Genomic DNA, 19,283 nt, shown 5'->3' on the forward strand with positions numbered 1-19,283 from the left:
ATGATCCTTGTGGTCCCTTCCAACCCTGAATGATACTATGATACAAAACAGAATTAACATTTTATTAAGCTAGACCAAACACCCCTACAGCCAGTACAAGAAAATATATTCTCTTTTCACTCCTCTCATTTTTATATTTCTGCAATCCAGTCGGTTCCATGGGAGTAGCTGTAACTAAATCAGATTGACTGGAAAAAGTCAAGACTCTAATCTTAAGAGAAAAGCCATTTGTTGAGACTTGTTATTCTGTACTTTTTCTTATTACATTTTGCTCTGTTAAATTGAGAACATTATGTGGAACAAACAGGCAACTGTAAGAATGAGATCAGTATCCACTTCAAATGTTTCTCCCATTATTATAAGCAAGCAGTATTTTAATGGATGAAACAGGTTCCTAAGCCAGATTTTATGCTCTTGGTTTAATCATTATATTCAATCATAACCTTACATAAATAGTTTGACTATTACTTTTTATTTTAAAGTGCATACTTTAACACAGTGATCTTGCAGCCAAAATTTCTTCTACATTTTGAATTCTACTTTTATTTCATGAGCAATCATCTTCAACTAAATGAAACCACTTTGGAGAGTGAAATTATAGGTACTACAACAGAAAGGACTTGTGCTGCTCTCATCTGAAAGCTTTCAAGGACATGCAGTTGTTTCCCAATCTGCTTAACTAACTTCACTTGTATTTACTTCTGTAAGTTTGCTGAAGTAATTTACTTAAGTAAATTCAATACCAGCATCACTACAATCTCCTTTCAGGTATCATCTACTAATCCATTCCTTAATATTAAACATACCCACTGATTAAAAGCCAGAAGAAAGTTATATTCCCAAAGCCACAGGTGTCAGAGACAAGCGGTCTTCCTAATTCACTGCATGCACCACTTCTGAGGAGCTGCACAGATTCTGCTCATGACTCTTTACTACAGGTCTTCCCCACAGATAAATATGCAATGTATTTCTATCTACACTGTATCTTTGTTTCTAAAGAATTTAGATTCCATGCCATCTTGGTTTCAGCTGAGATAGAGTTAATTTGCACCCTAGTAGCTGTTTCAGTGCTGTGTTTTGGATTTAGTATGACAATAATGTTGATAACACACTGATGTTTTCAGCTGTTGCTAAGTAGTGTTTATACTAAGTCAAGGACTTTTCAGTTTCTCATGCCCTGCCAGCAAGAAGGCTGGAGAGGCACAAAAAGTTGGGAGGGGATACAGCCCAGACAGCTGATCCAAACTGGCCAAGGGAATATTCCATACCGTATGATGTCATGCCTGGTATGTAAACTGCAGGGAAAGCTGGCCAGGGGCTGCTGCTCAGAAGCTGACTGGGCATCAGTCATCAGGAGTGAGAAATTGCATTGTGCATCCTTTGTTTTGCATATTCTAACTTTATTCTTCTTATATTTTCTAATTATCATTACCATTATTCTTCCTTTTATGTCCTATTAAATTGTCTTTATCTCCAAGTTTTACTTCCCCCCCCCCCCCCTTGCACCATCTCGCCTGGGCAGAGGGCAGTCAGTGAGTGACTGTGCGGTGCTTAGTTGCCATTTGGGCTTAAAACATGACATATACACAAGACACCCAGAGGTATTTGGGTTGTTTCTGTTGGTCATTGATTAATAGCTTCTTTTTTTTAGCAAATTCACACCAACAGCAAAACAATACAAGAAAAGATGAGCGGAAAACTAGATATATTCCCGCTGGCCAGATCTCATACCGTGGCTTTATTAAATCTCTACAAACTTTTGTGCCCCTTTTAAAGGCCTATTCTGGTGCTTTTCCAGTGGGAAAAATCAATGTGAATGAAATATGGCAAACAACCTAAATACAATATTTTACAATGCCAAAATAGGTTTTCTGTTTCAACATACTTGCAGATTTCAGACTATTTTGCCATTTGAAAGCGTTTAGCATTTGGGTTTTTTACCTCTGATTTGGGATTTTAAAAGCAATTTTAGAAATTAAGCTAGGAAATATAACAATGTGCTTCATCATCAGATAACACTGAAATCAGCTTCTGGAATGAGCATCAAAAAAATCTCACACAGTTGAATTGATTTTTGCTTGAAAAAAAAAAAATCACTGGAGGAATGGTTATCAAGTCCAGCGTGGGATCAGTTTCTAATTCAAGTCCAGAAATTGTTCAAGGGTAAAAAAAGACAAAACAAAATTATGAATTTTCTAACCACAGTTGTGGAGCAAAGCTTCATTGCATCTCCTGAACTTCACAAAGTAACCAGATGGCACCAGTTAGAAAGATGTAAAAGCCAGCAGCAGACTATTACTGGAAAAAGTGGATGAAGAGTTCCTTGTCTTTCAGAGAGATGCACCTGCTATGCTTTATCCAGCTCCTTTCAGAGCTGTGTGCCTAAGAACAAAATCCAGTACAGTTACTATCCCAGGACAGTTGTGTGAAGAGAGTTTAAGCTCATGCTCACTACACATTCAGAAATACTTCCCCCTCTTAAAATAAAAATGCTCAGAACTTTAAATACAAATGTGCTGACCTGTATTTATGGACCTATTTCAGACAGTAGTGAGCTACTTTTTCAATGCTGCAAACACAATGGAACAAGTTTCCCCTATTTCCCAAAAGGATTTTTAAAAACAAAATTCAAAACAAATAAGCATCAGAACAAAACAAATTAACAAAACAACTCAAAACCTGATAGACACGCACACACACAAAACCCAACCCAAAACACTACAAAATAAACCCAAGTCATGCCTGAATTAATAGCACACTCAGTAAGACCTGAACATCCCCCAAAATGGAAGTAGCTGTAGAAATATGATAACAGGTAACAGATGGCTGCCATAGGTGCATTGCCAATAAGCAATAAGAGCTCCTCTGTAAGAGAAAAGAGCCACTCCTCTAATGCAGCGAATAAAGCACACACTGCTCTAGGTAGATGTGGTGGGTTAACGCCTCTTTCTGAAAACAAAAGAAGAAAGCAGGGTGGAGGGCTTGCGGGTACTTTACACTCCCTGAAGGGCATCTCCCCCCTGGGAAAGCTGAGTCTGTTCCACTTCCCCCTCCCTGCCCAGCTAGGGTATAAAAAGCAGGACATCATAGCAGTTGGATCTCCTTTTTGGCTCCTGCCTCTGCTGGATGAGAGCTACTGCAGCTGCCCTCCTGCTCCTCAGCCACGTGGCCGGACCTGATCCTTTTCCCTGCTGCCTCTGCACCTCCTCAGAGAAAGACTGGTTTTGCATTATTTTTTTCTGTCCCACTCCCATCCATTCGTGTTCCTTGCCCTTGTGAACCTTGTTTTTCCCTGTTATTGTTATATATATATATATATAATTTGAAGAAAAAAAATTATTTGCCTCTCTACTTCCAAGCTGACTCCAGATTGTTGCTTAGTGGATTTGCTCCTTACCCATTTTTTTTTCCTCCTCTCCCTGTTTGAAGGGAGGAGCTGGTGGGGGAGTGGGGAAGAGATTCTCAGCCTTTTCCCATTTGAGCTTTTAACTCTCAGCTAAGGCTCAAACCACTACAGTAGAGCCTGAAAATCCCAATCAACCTTTATCTGTTATACACAGGAGAGGTTAGAAGGCCATGTTCATACCACATTGTCATCAGTTCTGATGAGTAAAACAGAGAAAAAGACATGCTAAACATAACATTTCTGTCTGTACACCAAGATCTCCATGATCTTCATAGTGAAAGTCAACAGGAATAAAGAAAACCAAACACAGGTTTGATTAACAGCCTGCTAGTAAATCACCATATTAGAGCATGAGGAGGAACCTGAATGCATAAAGCAAAGCACAGCTTATAAATGATCTACACAAAATACAGTCTTCACTTCTTATGTGCCTGCCTCTAAGAGGCCATGAGGGAAATTCAGGAGAGCCCTTAGTTTGAAAAACTGTCAGGAAAACAACACTTTTCATTTCTATGCCTTAAGGGTGTTTTTTTTTTTTCATTTATGTGTTTTCTGTTGCCCACTCCATCTTTATCAGAAGCCCAACAGGAAGAAGATAAAATGGCTTGAAAACAACTGTTGAAAGAAAAACGTGATAAAAATATTTGGAGAACCAGCTAAGACATGTTTTCTAGGAAACATTTAAGAACCAAAATCTTTCTTTTCCATTTCTATTCAATGCTGTAAGTAGGTCATAGATGCTGCATACCTCCTGCCAGGACCTCAGAGTTTAAACTCAACTATTCTCCATTCCACTAACAAGACAGAGAGATGTTTATTTCTCCAACAGCAAACCAAACCAGCTGTTTTTCCAGTTTCTTGCTGGAATATGCCAGTTTGTTGAAATTGAGACATCTTAACAAAACTGATCAGTTTGGATCAAACTTGTCTCCAGGTTTTCTCAGGTTCTTATATTTCTTGTCCTTTGATTCTCACAGTCAGAATGCTCTGGTCTCCAGAAATGGCACTTCAGAATAGAACAGGGATTGGATTTGAACCTGCTCTGATCCTGTTCCAGGAGATGCTCTGTCCATCACACTTGTATCTGACCTTGGAAGACTTCCTTGTCTGGGTTTATTCATTCAAAACACACCAATTATCTCATCGTGGGTTGAGACCAAAGGCAAAAATCATAAACAAATTCTTGGTTTTGACAGCTTTAATGAGAAAGCACTAATTCTACTGGAGCACCTACAAACACATCCACAGAACAATACATGCAGAAGGGCCTAGAGCTATACTTGTCATTTCATCTTCTTTTTCAACGTGGGCACTGATCAGCCTTTTACACTGATGGAAACAGAAGTCATTAAAAGCGTAATGGTTGGAAAACCTTAATATTGTAGTCACAAATGCCATCTGAATTGCTACTGAAAATCACCAACATCACCAGGGAAATACAAATAAATCATCACAGACACTGAAGTTTTGACAGCCCTGATGAAAGCTTAAACTGGTAGCTTCCTTTTTTACTTACCAATTTGTGGGTGAGCTGGATAGTAATAAGAGGAGATCCTGACAGATTGTGGGACAGCCGGGGCAGAGGTTCCACTTTGATGGAGATAAGATAACTGGTCGCTGAGATCATGTAACCTTTGTAGGCAGCAGCTTCAGCAATTCTTGAAAAGAAACAAATATATTAAGGATACAGAACAAAATACATTTAGTTCATCCACAAGAAGAACACAGGACCTCTTTGTTTTTTCAGTTCAAGTCAATTCATTTCTATAGGAGAGCAAGATCTGACTGCGAAAGATCCTACAGGACAAGGAGCAACTATAAAGTAAAGGGAACAATGCAAACAGTTGAACCTGACTAAACATCTGATTAGTCCAGGTAATAGTTTTTTGACATGCTGAAGTAATTTTGTAGTATATGAGAACCCTCTTATTTCTGCTTTCAGCTAAAACTTATGACTTCGGCATTTTTACACATTTAGGAGTAACAAAGATCCATTTGGCTGTAGGGTAAAAATTTTTTACACTATCAGTAAGAAACTGAGCAGGAGTAAAATGGTTTCTGTGGCCTACCTCTTCAGGATACAAATGAAAGGTGTTTACTATGAGAAATATGAACCATGGAAAATTAACCATTAACATGGATTTCCAAACCTAGCACACCACTGGAAAGAGCCAGTTTGCAAAGCATATTTAAAAACACCTCATTTACATCTGCAACTTGTTTGTAAAGCTTTCACTTTTTCCTGCCAGATCTAAAAAAAAACCCAACCAACCAACAACAACAAAATAAAACACAAACAAAAAAGTCATGCTAGACATCGAAATTATTTTATTCAGTTTCACCACAAGGGCAAATAAAACTCAAACAGCGCAACCCCAAGCACCCTCCCTTAGTTCTAACCACAAAACCCTATCAATATCAAGTTACTTCTCCTCCCAGTAACCAGCATGAGAATTAAATACACTCACCTGATGTCAGAATTTGCTACTCTGATATGCATAGTTTAAGTTCAGAGATGAACTTATCGTGGTAAGACCACTGTCTGACACTGGGATTTCTCCTACACAGATTCAGAGGGTGGACAACTTTTTCCACACCCATTATCTGATGCTTAAACTTTAGGGAGCTAAATGAATTTTGAAGGATAAATAAAATGAATTGTGAAGCATAAATAAAGTTCAGCACAGGCAAGAAATAATGTTGCTGTGTTTCATGCTTGCACATGCAAGCCTTTCTTCACCATGGCTCAGGATGTCAGACCACAGAGTCGATCCTCCCTCCCATTCCCTTCAGTGGAATTGCTACACATTTACACAAACTGAATACAACTGGCAGCAGAATGGAGTTCAAAACCTTTTTTGGTTTGCTTTGATTTTTCTTTTTTTGAGGAATCCAAACTGACTTTCTTTAGAAATTGTTGTTTGTGCAGCCTCAAAATAGAAGCCACCTGCCTGTACAGCACAAAAATCTCCAAGAGTTCTGGATTTAGTTTTCCACCACAAAAGGAAAAAAAAAAAAAGAAGAAATTGCCCTTAAGAAGAAAATGGACAGGTTTCAAATTACAGGTGTTCAAGTGGCCCAGTGCTAAAAGGAACAGAAAACAAAGTCTTTCACACAAACTACTTTGGTAAGATGTTGCTGTTCTGCTGAAATGTAAGCAGAAAAATTATAAAAGTACAGCACAAAAGAAAAAAGAAAAGGAAGAAAACCAAGCTAAGGAGAAGTGAGCACTTATTTAAGAAAAAAAAACCTTTTCTGGGATTGGATTTCACAAAGGAAAAATCACTAAGCTAGCGTCTCCTGTCTTACTAGGTTTCTAGATTCTGGTTTGAACAGATCTGCATCTAGAATTTTACAGTCATGATTCTGTATTGCCTTACATTCTGCAAGGTCATGTATCTTGGATTAATTACTGAAATCTAGGAGACATTTCTTCTTCATTGTCTTTGTGTTTCTCTAATATTGAAGCAAGGCCAGGTTCTCCTCAGTAAAAAAAATACATACAAATCAGTGGAACAGGAATTACTGTCCAGGTTGTCTTCTTCCCCTAAATGAATAGAATAGAATAGAATAGAATAGAATAGAATAGAATAGAATAGAATAGAATAGAATAGAATAGAATAGAATAGAATAGAATAGACCAGACCAGACCAGACCAGGTTGGAAGAGACCTTCAAGATCATCGTGTCCAACCCATCAACCAATCCAATCCACCTAAACAACTAAACCATGGCACCAAGCACCCCATCAAGTCTCCAATGATGGTGACTCCACCACATCCCCAGGCAGCCCATTCCAATGGGCAATCACTCTCTCTGTATAGAACTTCTTCCTAACATGTACACAAAGATGACATGACTGTTTTATTCTGAATAGCAGAGCCCCAGCAGCCATAGACTTATTTAAGGGAATGCATTAGAATATAGCACCCTTAATCATAATGTGCTTGCTAAACTTTCATCTAGGTAAAGACCATGTTTATTCTCTTTCTCTCTTTGGGAAGACGAGATGATAGTTTATTATCTTAATAAATTGCACTGATCCTCCTGTTTGAAAAAGATAGGCTGTCATAAATTATGACCTTTATTTCTTTATGACAGTAAGAAATCTTGCATGCTAATCATATGGCTCCTTCACAACCACCTGCTAAGTGCCCCTTTTCTTGAGAAAGCAGAGTAAGAAATGGTAGAGCTTGCTACTTGATTTAAAAGTGTTATTTAGTAATATCTGTGTGATCACCTCTGTGTGATCAAACTGGTCATAAGACAGGATTCACTACCTACAGCTCACAAATCAGCTCCTGTGACCCTGACCTTCTGTGTAACCATATGTAGAGAAAGGAAAGCCATCCCTGGTACTTATGACAGCCAAGATGCTGCGTTTTTCCTTCTGCTATCGTAAACCACATAGCAGAAAGTCACAGACTGAAAAAGACTGGCAAAAAGAGTAAACTAATCTATCTATCCCAGGCAGGATGAAATTAAACCAAAGTCATGTTATCTTAAAAGGAAAGTGTAATTATTTATGTGAATGGCCTTGCAAAATTCCCTGGTAAACTGTATTGCTAAGAGGTATACAGCTCTGCTTTCATTTTATCTTATCTGCTAATGATTTCATTGATGCAGCCTATAAAACAAAAGGTCTTTAAAGCATTGTCTGGTCTCCTGTTATAAAATTACCTTACAGGGGTTTTTTTTTTTCCTCTAAAGAGGGATGTTAGGTTTTCTTACTTGCTTCATTTAAGTGCCAGATTTATCTTTATGTGTGTCAGGAGAAAATACATAATTTCTTTTTTAGGAGACAGATTAAAATTATGAAATTCTAATGCCAGATCTGATGGATGGAAGGAGAAAACAAAGACAGACAAATATGTCACTACGGGAATCTATTTTAGTACAACATAGAATAAAACATCTAATGTAAACCTTAATCTCTCTCTAGTTAATGACTACATGTCCTCAATATTGCAGCATCAGGATTATGGCTTGTAATTTATTTACAGTTGATAACAACATGACTGTTATAAAGTTATATCACTAAGGTAATAAACAAGCTGTTACAGGATGCAAGGTCTGAGACACTTACTTGGTATCCATAGGGTTGATATTATGAAAGAAATAATGCATGTTATGGTAAAGCAGGCCCACAATGGTAATCCAATCTGTGAAAAGCAAATAGGGGTTATTCCTCAAAGCAACATGTGTAAGCAAGAGACTTCTCCACTAGACCTGAAACTCTGCTTCTATAGACTCTCATGTGATTGACTTAGCAGATTCCTGACTATTCTTTTAAGTGAGAAAGTACAAACATCTAACAATACAGCAGAGGACAAAGATGTCAGAAGTAAAACAGAATGATGCCTGCCTTGTGCAACTGTATTTCCAGTATAAGTTGTTATAATGGACAACTGATTGTTTTACAGGGTTGCATGACATATCAGAGTCAACATCTCAATGGTAGTTACAGTAAACTGAAGAATACTTCACCACCATCTACATTAACTGGCAGCTTGTGAAACTCAAACATGGGCAACTGGTTTCTACTCTGTTATCTGTTTGCTGGCTGCACTAGAAGTATTTATGAGTTCTCCAGCATCTGAATGAAAAGACAGATGCATATTTTCTAAGTGCCAGCCCCACAGATGTCTTTTACTATCCCTTTTTCTGGGTTCCAAGTATTTATAGTGTCTACTGTTTAAGCTGGAATAATAAATTTTTAGGTTAGCTCATTTGGACAGCATGGAAGTGTGGCCTGAAGCTGAAGTCATTCAGAAGTGAGCTTTAGCTGGAAAAAAAGAAGTTATACTTTTAATGGGCTGGATCATTTCAGGATATCAAGCATGATAACGTTGTGAAGGGGAAAAAGAAATAAATCTGCATGGTGAGAGACTGTATAAGTGGGAAAAGAAAAAGGTCCTTTCACATGCTTCTTTTTTTTTTTGGCATTAGAAGCTGGTTTGCAATTATAGTCAGTCAAGCCTCAGAGCACTTGCAGTGAAGTCTCCAGCCAGAGCCCCCTGCCAGTGCAAAGAAACAAAGCTGTCATCACAAATCAGGTAGACAGTCCACTAATTATTAGAGTATTTCTCACTGCAGGTTATCTGCAGCTAACTTTGCACTTTAAGATCAGAGACAAGCCTCACCTCAACAGAAGTGACTACAGAAATGTCTCTATGAGTGTAAATCCTGTGGGTTTGAATTTAGGCTGCATGGGTCAGGTTTTTCAAAGATTTTAGGATGCTGGGAGATGTTTTTGTAAACAGGTTCCTTCAGTCCCTGATTAAAACATAGATAATTAACATCAAATGTTGTTATTTTAGAATCCTGACTAAAGCTGCAGATTTTTTCCATACCCTGCTCTTGAGATTATTCAAATTTTAGCCTAAATATGGATTCCTGAGTTCTGCCTTAATTGTAGTTTACATCTTCTTTCTATTTCTGTAGCTGCTGTTGCTTAAATTTGTCATTTTATAGTTTAATTTCATACATTTTAAGAGTAATTTTGCATGAAGGGATAAGTAATAGCTGATCTGACATCCTGAAATTCCAGATGATTAAAAATAATTTATGAAATTATGGTTTCTCTGGTGTAAAAATATGTCAGCATTGCATGGCTTTAGTCTCTGTGGCCCAGCTATATTACTCAAGATTAATTCAAGTAATATGAAAGTTCTACCACATTAATAATTCATTAGTTTGACAGGACAAGTGCTGCTTCTTTAGAGCAAATATGATCAACGGTGATCAGTTACTTGGAAAAGTAAAGCAAATCAATGCCTGTTTTCAAGAGACATAATTTCTGGGTACCCTGTTTATGTGACTCTATTCCTTCCTTTAAATTTCTCCTTACCTTTTCCATGAAAAGCTTCACTGGGAATGGAAATATAACTCTGTCCTTGAGATGGAAATCGATAGTGAGACAAATTCAGAGTCTGAGGATGCGTTTTGACCAAGGTGTAATCTGTGTGATAACCCAAACAAAAACATGATGCAGTCAATGGCCTCTATAACCTCCTTGACTATTTAACTAGACTTCCCTGATAGCCATTGCAAGTCATGAATTTTAAATCCCATATGTTTGCAGAAAACAAAGTGAAAAATTGCCTTTGATACCAGGCTCCTTTATGACAGAGAAGGTGCTACACGCACTGTTAATATACCATGGAACACTTCACCCATGTCCAAATACTGAGCTTACCAGGGCAAGAAAACAGATTGGTAACACACTCTTCCACTGACATTTGAAGGCATTATTTCAGACCTCCACTGCTCCATTTGAGAATGCCAGTGTCCAGCAATGTGTGCAATGATTAATGGTACTGGTAACTGCTCGGGTTATTTGCCTTCTCACACAGGTCTCAAAGAGGCAGAGCAGAATGCCAGCACAGATAAATTACCTTTGTTACCTGTAGTGTCCAAAGACACAGGTGAAATTAGGTTGCTTGGCCACTAAACAGCCGTAAAATAAAATTCTTCTAAAAAGGTCAAAACTATTCCTATTATTTGCAATCTCTTCCAAAATTCAAGGGCTTGAAACATCCAGGCATCTGCAATTTTGAAGGGCTGCATAAGACCTCTAGGTCTTTTAACTGCTTAGGTGCATTTCACAGAAATCGTATTCTAAACCCCTCCCCAAAGAAACTCAAGGAAGTTCAAATATATTCAGAGCTGATTAACTCTGGACTAACTAGACAGTCATCTTTCTGCAACTGAAACACTCTTTTGTATTCAAAAGAGAAAATAACCTATTGTGATTTCATCTTTTGTGTTGGCAAAAGAGGCGCTGCAAACATAGAAACACTCAAGATATCTGAGAGTCCAGAGGGAACATTTCTCCTAAGTCATACCTGCCACAGATGACACTCCATCAAGAGTTAAAGGTAATGAGCTTTCGTCCAGATTTTGGGCCATATGAGCCATCACGCTGTCAACAGTTTGAATTAAACTTCCAAAGAGATGAGCAGTCTGGTGGAAGAAGAAAGAGAAGGCTCTGCACAAAGGCAATTGCGGTTCATAGCACAAAATGCCAAGAAGCTATGTTAAACTCCCATGTGACTCATCATTCAATCATCCAAAGTCAAATGTGACTTTCTCTACAACCTTTTCTACATACAGTGAAGAAAATGTTATACAAATTGATGCCACCCTGAGCTTGATTTTATAAAATCCTGTTTTAAAGAATGTCTCCAGATGACTCTTCTCTACCACCAGCATTTGACAGTCAATTATACTCAAGATTCAGTAGAATAAGCCTGAGAACTGAGCAGATTATTTCAACAATATATAAAGACTGGTGTAGATCTTTATTGGAGCATAAGATACGACACTGCGGTTTGGTTTTCCTTTCATCTTTATTAAAATGGTCACCAGTACTACATTCAAAATGTTAATATGTCCCTTGGAAAGCAACCCTCCAGGTTGAAAATTGATCCATAAAATCATGCTGAGCATGTTTCTATGGAAAAAAAAAAAACACAACCCTGTCTTATCTGAAATCCGTTCACATCAGAGATGATCAAGGATTTTAGGCTAAGAACTTAAATCAATTATATATTGTTTTGCCTTTAAAGCATTTTGTGTTGTAGTGAGACCTTAATTTACTTTAGCTTCTCCTTCTCCCAACCGAAAGCTCTCTGTTCTGAAATCTGTGCTGCTCTAAAAATTAATTATATATGTATAAAGAAATTGCTGGGTTTCTCTTGCAAGTGTTTCTTCCTACTTTAAAAAGTACACTAGAAGAAAAAAGAACTTTGATACATTTTATCATACTATCAGTCAGGGATGGAAGGGACCACAAGGGTCATCTAGTTCCAACCCCCCTGCCATGGGCAGGGACATGCCTTTAATAGGTTGACTCACTCAAAGCTCAGTTCACTAAACAGGCAAGCACTACTCCATATTTCACGTTGATTGAAAGACATCAATCTACAAAACAATTAAAAACTTTCAAATATCAAAGCTTTTAAATATCAAAGCTCAGTGTCAAGAAAAGGACTGACTGATCCCTTACTCTAATGACAATACCCATTATTCTGTAAATGTTGTTTTGTTTCACTCATCCTGAAATATGTGGAAACAGTAGTAGATGAAATTCCCTTATTTTACCCTCAAAAAAAAACACATTGGAAAATAAAATGATTCCATTGTTTTTCCTCTGGATGTTTACCACAAATCTGAAAGTGATGTATGAGAAAACAAGTCAATGATACTTCCAAAAATGCCCTAACAAGAAGAATAACAGAGGCAATCATTTACATTGCGGCAATGAAGAACAGAGGCAACCATTACCATGTGCAGCTGAAGCAACGTACCGGTCTTACCTCTGGTACATCAAACAAGTTGGGAAATAACAGAAATTCTTCAATAGCTTTTAAAAATGCCTAAAAGATAAAATAAAACTGTATTACTTGATTATGTATTGACCAGCTACATCTCCTGGTAAAGACCCAAGGCAGATCTCTGCTAGGATTTTCTTAGTTTATTTTAAGGCGACAAGTCCATTTTCATTCAAGGCACAGATTCATCTCCTCCTACCAGCACTCTCATCATGTTCTGTAAAGGACATTTTAAATTAGTAGCTTACTTATTAAAAGTAACCCCACTGTGCAACTCCCAAAGTGCAATTATTATACTGCAGCCAGGGTGCTAATACTGGAATTAAGACCATAGTAAACTTATTTAAATTCAGATAACAGTAATCCCTCTTTTAGTTTTAGGTGTCCAGATATTCCAAGAGCTGTAGATAAATATCTGGGTCAAATAACTTGTACAACTTATTATCTGCTTAACTTTTGCACTTAAAGGTTGGTTCTGAGGTCAAGACCTGTCATGGTGGGCACTGTTCAAGTGCTCAGCATGATACAGTCCCTGTCCTGAGGAGCCTTGTTGATGAAGAGAATCAGAAGGAGGAGAAAACTAAGCACAGAAAATTGCAAGGAAAACCTCCTGTTTGAACTTCTCTGTTAAAATGTCTTAAAAGCATCAACTGAATATAGAAAACGTTCCTCTGAGAAATATGGAAGCAAGCTGCAAGTCATTTCTCAGGATAATTTTACAAGCCATAATGCACGGGGCAGAGCCAGAGCTGTGCTACATCAGCATACTATAGGGCAGCCCAAATCTTGCAGTCCATCTCAAACATGCAGCATGAGATTCTTCCTGGCACAGACAGAAGCTGTCTTAAACCCAGCATCCTGCCCAAATTGCCCAGAGGACCTCTTTTCAGGTCAGAGCATCACTCCAGAATTACTAAAAAAAAAAAAAACAATTAATAAATGTATATGTTAGACCACTGGAATGTAAAGAAAAGCAAGAGTGCTGGAGTTAACTGAGCAGAGCAGCATTGTAACAAAAACCACAAGTCAGATTTGTCAGAAGCAATGCATTATAAATGTGTGTCAGTAATCAGAAAGTTTATTGCATATCACTTAAATCAAATTTTCTTATGCTGCAAGGCATATGACAATCAGGATAGAGATAACTTCACAGAAAGCAGCATGCAAGCTCAGTGCCTGCCTTTCAGGGAATTAGCTGCAGACAATACAAAGCCTAGCCATCAATCAGACAAATGACAGAGTCTGTATGTACGATCAGGAGCCTCTTGTGTTTACTTCCCAAAATAGCTTTGCTAAAGATAATCATGCCCCACATTTCTGTCTGCAAATCACTTTCATGGCACACAAAGCAGCATCAGATAGCACGAATGAGCAACCAAATGGCAACTGAAATGATGTGGGAAACAGGTACGCTGACTGACAGAATGATGTTCCATTTTCAATTTGGAGCCCACATAAAGTTTTCAGCAAAACAAAGGAAACAGTGTATTAGAGCTTTTTTGAAGGGCTTTTGCTACATATTAGAACTCTGATCCATGAAATCCAAGCTTTACAGTTTGCAAACTCAAAGCTTTTAACACAAACTATCAATTGCTGTCCATGTAGTTTTTAGAAGCATTTATTTATTGTGTTTGTCTGAGTAAATAATCCTGATCACCCTGGTATTACCCCCAGGCTGAAAGGAACAATCACTAGTGAGGCTAGAGCTGATGACTTCAATAATAGCTTTCTAGCCTGCTGAAATCAGAGAATTAGATGCATATCTTTTTACAGAAGGTTTAACAGAAGGTTAGCAGAAGACAGGTTGCCCAGGGAGGTGGTTGAGGCACCTTCCCAAGAGATATTCAAGGTGAGGCTTGATAAGGCTCTGGACAACCTGGTCTAGTTGGAGATGTCCCTGCTAACAGGTTAGACTAGATGACCTTTGGAGGTCCTGTCCAACTTGGACCATTCTGTGCTTCTATGATTCTATGTAGATGACCCCTTGTCCTCAGCACAGACTGTAGAAAACACCTTTCTCCTTTTACCTTTTTTATTTTTTTAAGATTTCCTTTATGAATTAGATTAAATAAAAATAAATTGCTCAGTTTAGCTTTGGACCTGATCTTCCCATGAACCAATTTCAGTGGTGATCCGTGATATGCCTACACAGGAGTCATGGCTGTGATTGGAAGCCAGTGCAAGATAAAGCTGTTAACTCACAAAAGTTAAGGACACCACTATCACAAACAGGTGCTCTCTCACAGCTTTCTACCTCCAAGGCAGAGTTGGTGGAGCAACTTGCCACTGCAGAGTGCATCAAGAATCACAGAAATACAGCATTGTTTTAGTTGGAAAGGACCTCTAAGATCCTTGAATCCAACCATCAACCCAACACCACTATGGCCATTAAGCTATGTCCCAGAGTGCCTTGCCCAAAAGGTTTTTTAAACACCTTTGCAAAAGAGAAGCCAGAGGAGAGGCAGCAGTCACCTTCTGCTCTCTACAGGAGAAATAAACGCTAAAAAGACAGATGCTTGGGCAGAGAGCAGTAACTGGTATTTTTTAAACCCCCTAATGCAGATATGAAGCGTAGATAAGTTACAAGTTTATACTTGGGCAGTAACCTGGGGTCAGACCGATACAGCCACAGCTGGGGTACTCCCTGCATCAAAACTAGTTTGCTATCAACTCATGAATGCCTCCATTTTGCTGCTGTCACTGCTCTAGCTAGCATTTGTATGTCCTGCACCTGACAGCCAACTGTCAAACTCAGATCAGTTGGGCTGTGCAGAGAAATGTTGGGGGTGGTTTTTTTTTCCATTGGATACATTTGTAGCTGGAAAAAAATTAATGTATTTTTTTCATTTGTTTTCTGCTCAACTAAACAATTATTTCTGATGTGTGTTCATAGTTCTAGGTATTTATAATTCATGTTTTAAATAATATGCCCAAGAAGTAAAGAAACCTTTATATTATTTTCTCTGGTCGAAGCTCACCTGCTACTGCCTAAAATAGCAACTGCTTATTTTCTGCAATCAGCAAAATTTCAGAGCTGCATTTGATTTATCAGCTTCTGAAGAAATTTCAGGGTCATGTGGCTCCACACAGAGATGTTGAAAGACACTTACCTCTGTCAGACTTAGAGCAGTATTTTCTGACAAGGATTTGTTGGGCAAGCTGAAGGACACGTTCTCCAAGTAGCCCAGCATGGTGTCAGGGGAAAGGAAATTCCCTCTCTCCTCAGTCAAATTAGTTATGATGGGATGATAGGCATTTGTAGAGAGCTGCAGGAGAGAGATACAACTCATCAGAAATGATGCTGTATGGCAGCCTTTATTTATGGATTTAGCCCTGAAAATAGTTTGAGACTGCTGTGGTTACACACAGGAGGGAAAAAGAAAGCACCCAGAGAGGTGGATTGGATAAACAGAATATAAAGCACGACTTCATTTTTTCATTACCAATTCAGGTCCTATCAGCCATGGTTTCCTGAAAGCCTCTGTGAACAAGAATAAGCCTAACAGAACTCTGACAGTGCAGACAGCCAGAAAGTGATGATACACTGCAATAGCTAATTGCACATAAGCTGATTGCAGATAACTGTATGTATTCCACGTATTATGGAACACTGGAACAGGTTGCCCAGGGAGGTGGTTGAAGTCCCTCCCCTGGAGATATTCAAGGTGAGACTCAACGAGGCCCTGGGCAGGCTGATCTAGTTGGTGATGCCCCTGCTGACTGCAGGGAGGCCGAAATAGATGACCTTTGGAGGTCCCTTCTGGCCTGGGCCATGCTATGAAAAAACAGAAAAACAACCTTTTATTTTAAACTTTTTCATTACATGTTTACTAAACCAGATGTAAACCAATTTTGTTATTGTGATGGGAATCTTTGTTCTAATTTTGAAGGAAACAGGGAGCAATTAGCAAAGTGGGTTTGAATGTTCTATGCCTTCAAAGTTCATTGAAGTACTTCAGAAGTTTCTATACCTCTTTTATTAACACAGAAAATATTTTTATTTAACAAGTAATTCCCTTTATCTGTTCTGTGGTATTCTCATTGTCCCACAGTGGCTAAAAATTCTCCCTGTGCATATCTGAGAGTATTTATAACGGGGTATAAAAATAAATGTCATCAATGAAAGTTATAAAGTCAGTAAGGTCTGTAATTCTGCAATATATTCATATTCTGACATTAGGGAAAAGAGTTACAAGGATTGTCCTACCACAGGTTTTGTAGTAGTTGTCATCACAGCCCATGGAAGTGTTGAAGAAAGCAAAACTTGCACACCTGGGGAAAATACATGCAGAAACGAGTCTTAACAAATGGGATATTCCCACTGCAGGCTGAATGAGTTCCAACAAAGTAATTTTTTGTTGGTTGGCTTTCGTTTGTTTGTGTGTTTTACTCATTTGCAGTACTCTAAGCTCTGCAGGCTTGTTCAAAACACTTATTGATTCATCATTTTTTATTTAGTCATCTTTATACAGATGAGCCTTGACACTGAGTCTATGTCTTAAACACTTAAACCTTTGTTTGCAAACAGGAAGCTTCATGTGTTATATTTCAATAAAAATAGGACAAGTGTACAGCTAAAACATTGGCATCTGTTATCCTTCTCTAGCTCTTCCCACCATATTTATGCAAAGTATTTAGGGAATTTATTTTTTCAGACCCCCATGTCTTGTGAGAAGCAAATACTAATCAGTAGACACTTTGGACAATTTCATACACAGAAATAAAGCCAGGTCATATATGTGATAAACTTGGGACTGGGAACATACAGACACTGGTGGGGGGTGGAAAGAGAGAGGCTCAAGTGTCAGCTATGATGCTAATGTTTAGCATCTTGAGTCTGAATTGCTTGAGTGCCAAATGAAATCACGTCCATGATGGCAAGTTCAGGAAGACTTTTTATACACTCAAAACAAACTGTAAGAAATATTCAAAGCCAGTAGAAATACTTCTGTTGCAGCAAATACTTGTTGTTCTGCAGCAAAACTAAGGCACCCTGAAATAAAATAACATTTGTGGTACACTAAAGATTTGCATAAAACAAATAACAGGAGTAAAGGAGTCAAGAAAGAACTTTTAATAGTAGCTTGAACATACTATAGATAATGTCTCTGTTATGTGTTCCTAAGTTGATTTCAAGCAACAGTAAGGTTGCTATTAATCAGACAGGTTTTACTAATAAATGTCACCCACTAGCACTATATCCACTAAAAATTACCATATGAGCATGTCAGAAATGATTTGTCGAGACAAAGAATAAACTCAATGTTGGATGCTTTCCAGCTGCTCCATCTTAAAAATATCGATTCCTTTCTGTGCAAAGGGATTTATTGGTCATTTGTGATAGAGAAATAACATTTTCTTCTAATCTACATCTTACTAAGAATTTATATTTGCCAGGAGTGTGCTATTGCAGTACAGTCAAGCACTAGTTGCATACACAGGATACATTTTCCTCACGGGTCCACAAAGAACAGGATAATTCCTTCCACTAAAAACCAGGCTGTCCTATGAAGTTTCTTATGTCAAACCACATTATCCCAGCTTCAACCCTCCTTCAAAGTCAACAGAGAGATATACCAAGAATAACTTTTCTTTACTATGTTGATAAGAACTGCGGGATCCATTGTTTCCTCTGAGAATGCTCTAACTTCACCCATCGACTTGGAAATTTCATAAATTCTGATTGCTCCACTAATTTGAAGGAAAAAGCAAAAACTCTCAGTTTAGGAAAGATGTTGACTTGCTGGAACGTGTTCAGAGAAGGGCAACAAGGTTGGTGAGGGGTTTGGAGCACAAGCCCCATGAGGAGAGGCTGAGGGAGATGGGGTTGCTTAGCCTGGAGAAGAGGAGGCTCAGGGGAGACCTTCTTGCTCTCTACAACTGCCTGAAGGGAGGTTGTAGCCAGGTGGGGGCTGGTCTCTTCTCCCAGGCAACCAGCACCAGAACAAGAGGACACAGTCTCAAGCTGTGCCAGGGGAGGTTTAGACTGGATGTCAGAAAGAAATTCTTCATAGAGAGAGTGGTTGCTGATTGGAATGGGCTGCCTGAGGAGGTGGTGGAGTTGCCATCATTGGAGGTGTTTAGGAGGAGACTTGATGGGGTGCTTGGTTGCATGGTTTAGTTCACTAGATGGTGTTTGATGATAGGTTGGACGTGATGATTTTGGCGGTCTCTTCCAACCTGGTTTATTCTATTCTAATCTCAATATTCCACATTTCTCAAGTGCTCTGAATCATCTGAGCATTCACTTCAAATTCCTCACACTTTAAAAAAAATTAAAAATTATACATACCTGACATCCCTTTGCATTTTAATTCCTAAGCCCTTAGAAAATACATGTCAGGCTTCACTTTCACCTAAGAGGTTAGAAATTTATTTTCACAGAAAACTGATAGTTCCAAACAATGCTGAACACCTGTGAAGCAGGGGGTTTAAAGAAAAAGATCCCCCAATGTCATGCAAATTGCAGTATATATTCACAAAAGCTCACAGCATGAACACCCTAACGTATACATTCAGGGAGTTTGCTATACAGCCTTCTAA

At 38.4% G+C, this 19,283-nt stretch overlaps 1 protein-coding gene across 3 annotated transcripts in view; it reads right to left on the reverse strand.

Annotated features, from left to right (window-relative positions):
- The window catches only part of ADGRD1 (adhesion G protein-coupled receptor D1), a 166,578-nt gene that overhangs the window by 126,093 nt on the left and 21,202 nt on the right, over positions 1 to 19,283 (reverse strand). For all 3 annotated transcript variants that reach the window (XM_068157400.1, XM_068157401.1, XM_068157399.1), the window contains 7 exons: positions 16,948 to 17,012; positions 15,851 to 16,006; positions 12,717 to 12,785; positions 11,253 to 11,370; positions 10,256 to 10,366; positions 8,492 to 8,567; positions 4,923 to 5,064 (listed from right to left, as the gene is read on the reverse strand). In XM_068157400.1, coding sequence (XP_068013501.1) covers positions 4,923 to 5,064; positions 8,492 to 8,567; positions 10,256 to 10,366; positions 11,253 to 11,370; positions 12,717 to 12,785; positions 15,851 to 16,006; positions 16,948 to 17,012 — 737 coding nt within the window. The remainder of the gene's footprint in view (positions 1 to 4,922; positions 5,065 to 8,491; positions 8,568 to 10,255; positions 10,367 to 11,252; positions 11,371 to 12,716; positions 12,786 to 15,850; positions 16,007 to 16,947; positions 17,013 to 19,283) is intronic.

The sequence above is a fragment of the Melanerpes formicivorus genome, unplaced genomic scaffold (assembly GCF_026170545.1).
Source record: "Melanerpes formicivorus ecotype bairdi unplaced genomic scaffold, bMelFor1.0.p_v2 SCAF_36, whole genome shotgun sequence".
NCBI lineage: Eukaryota > Metazoa > Chordata > Aves > Piciformes > Picidae > Melanerpes > Melanerpes formicivorus.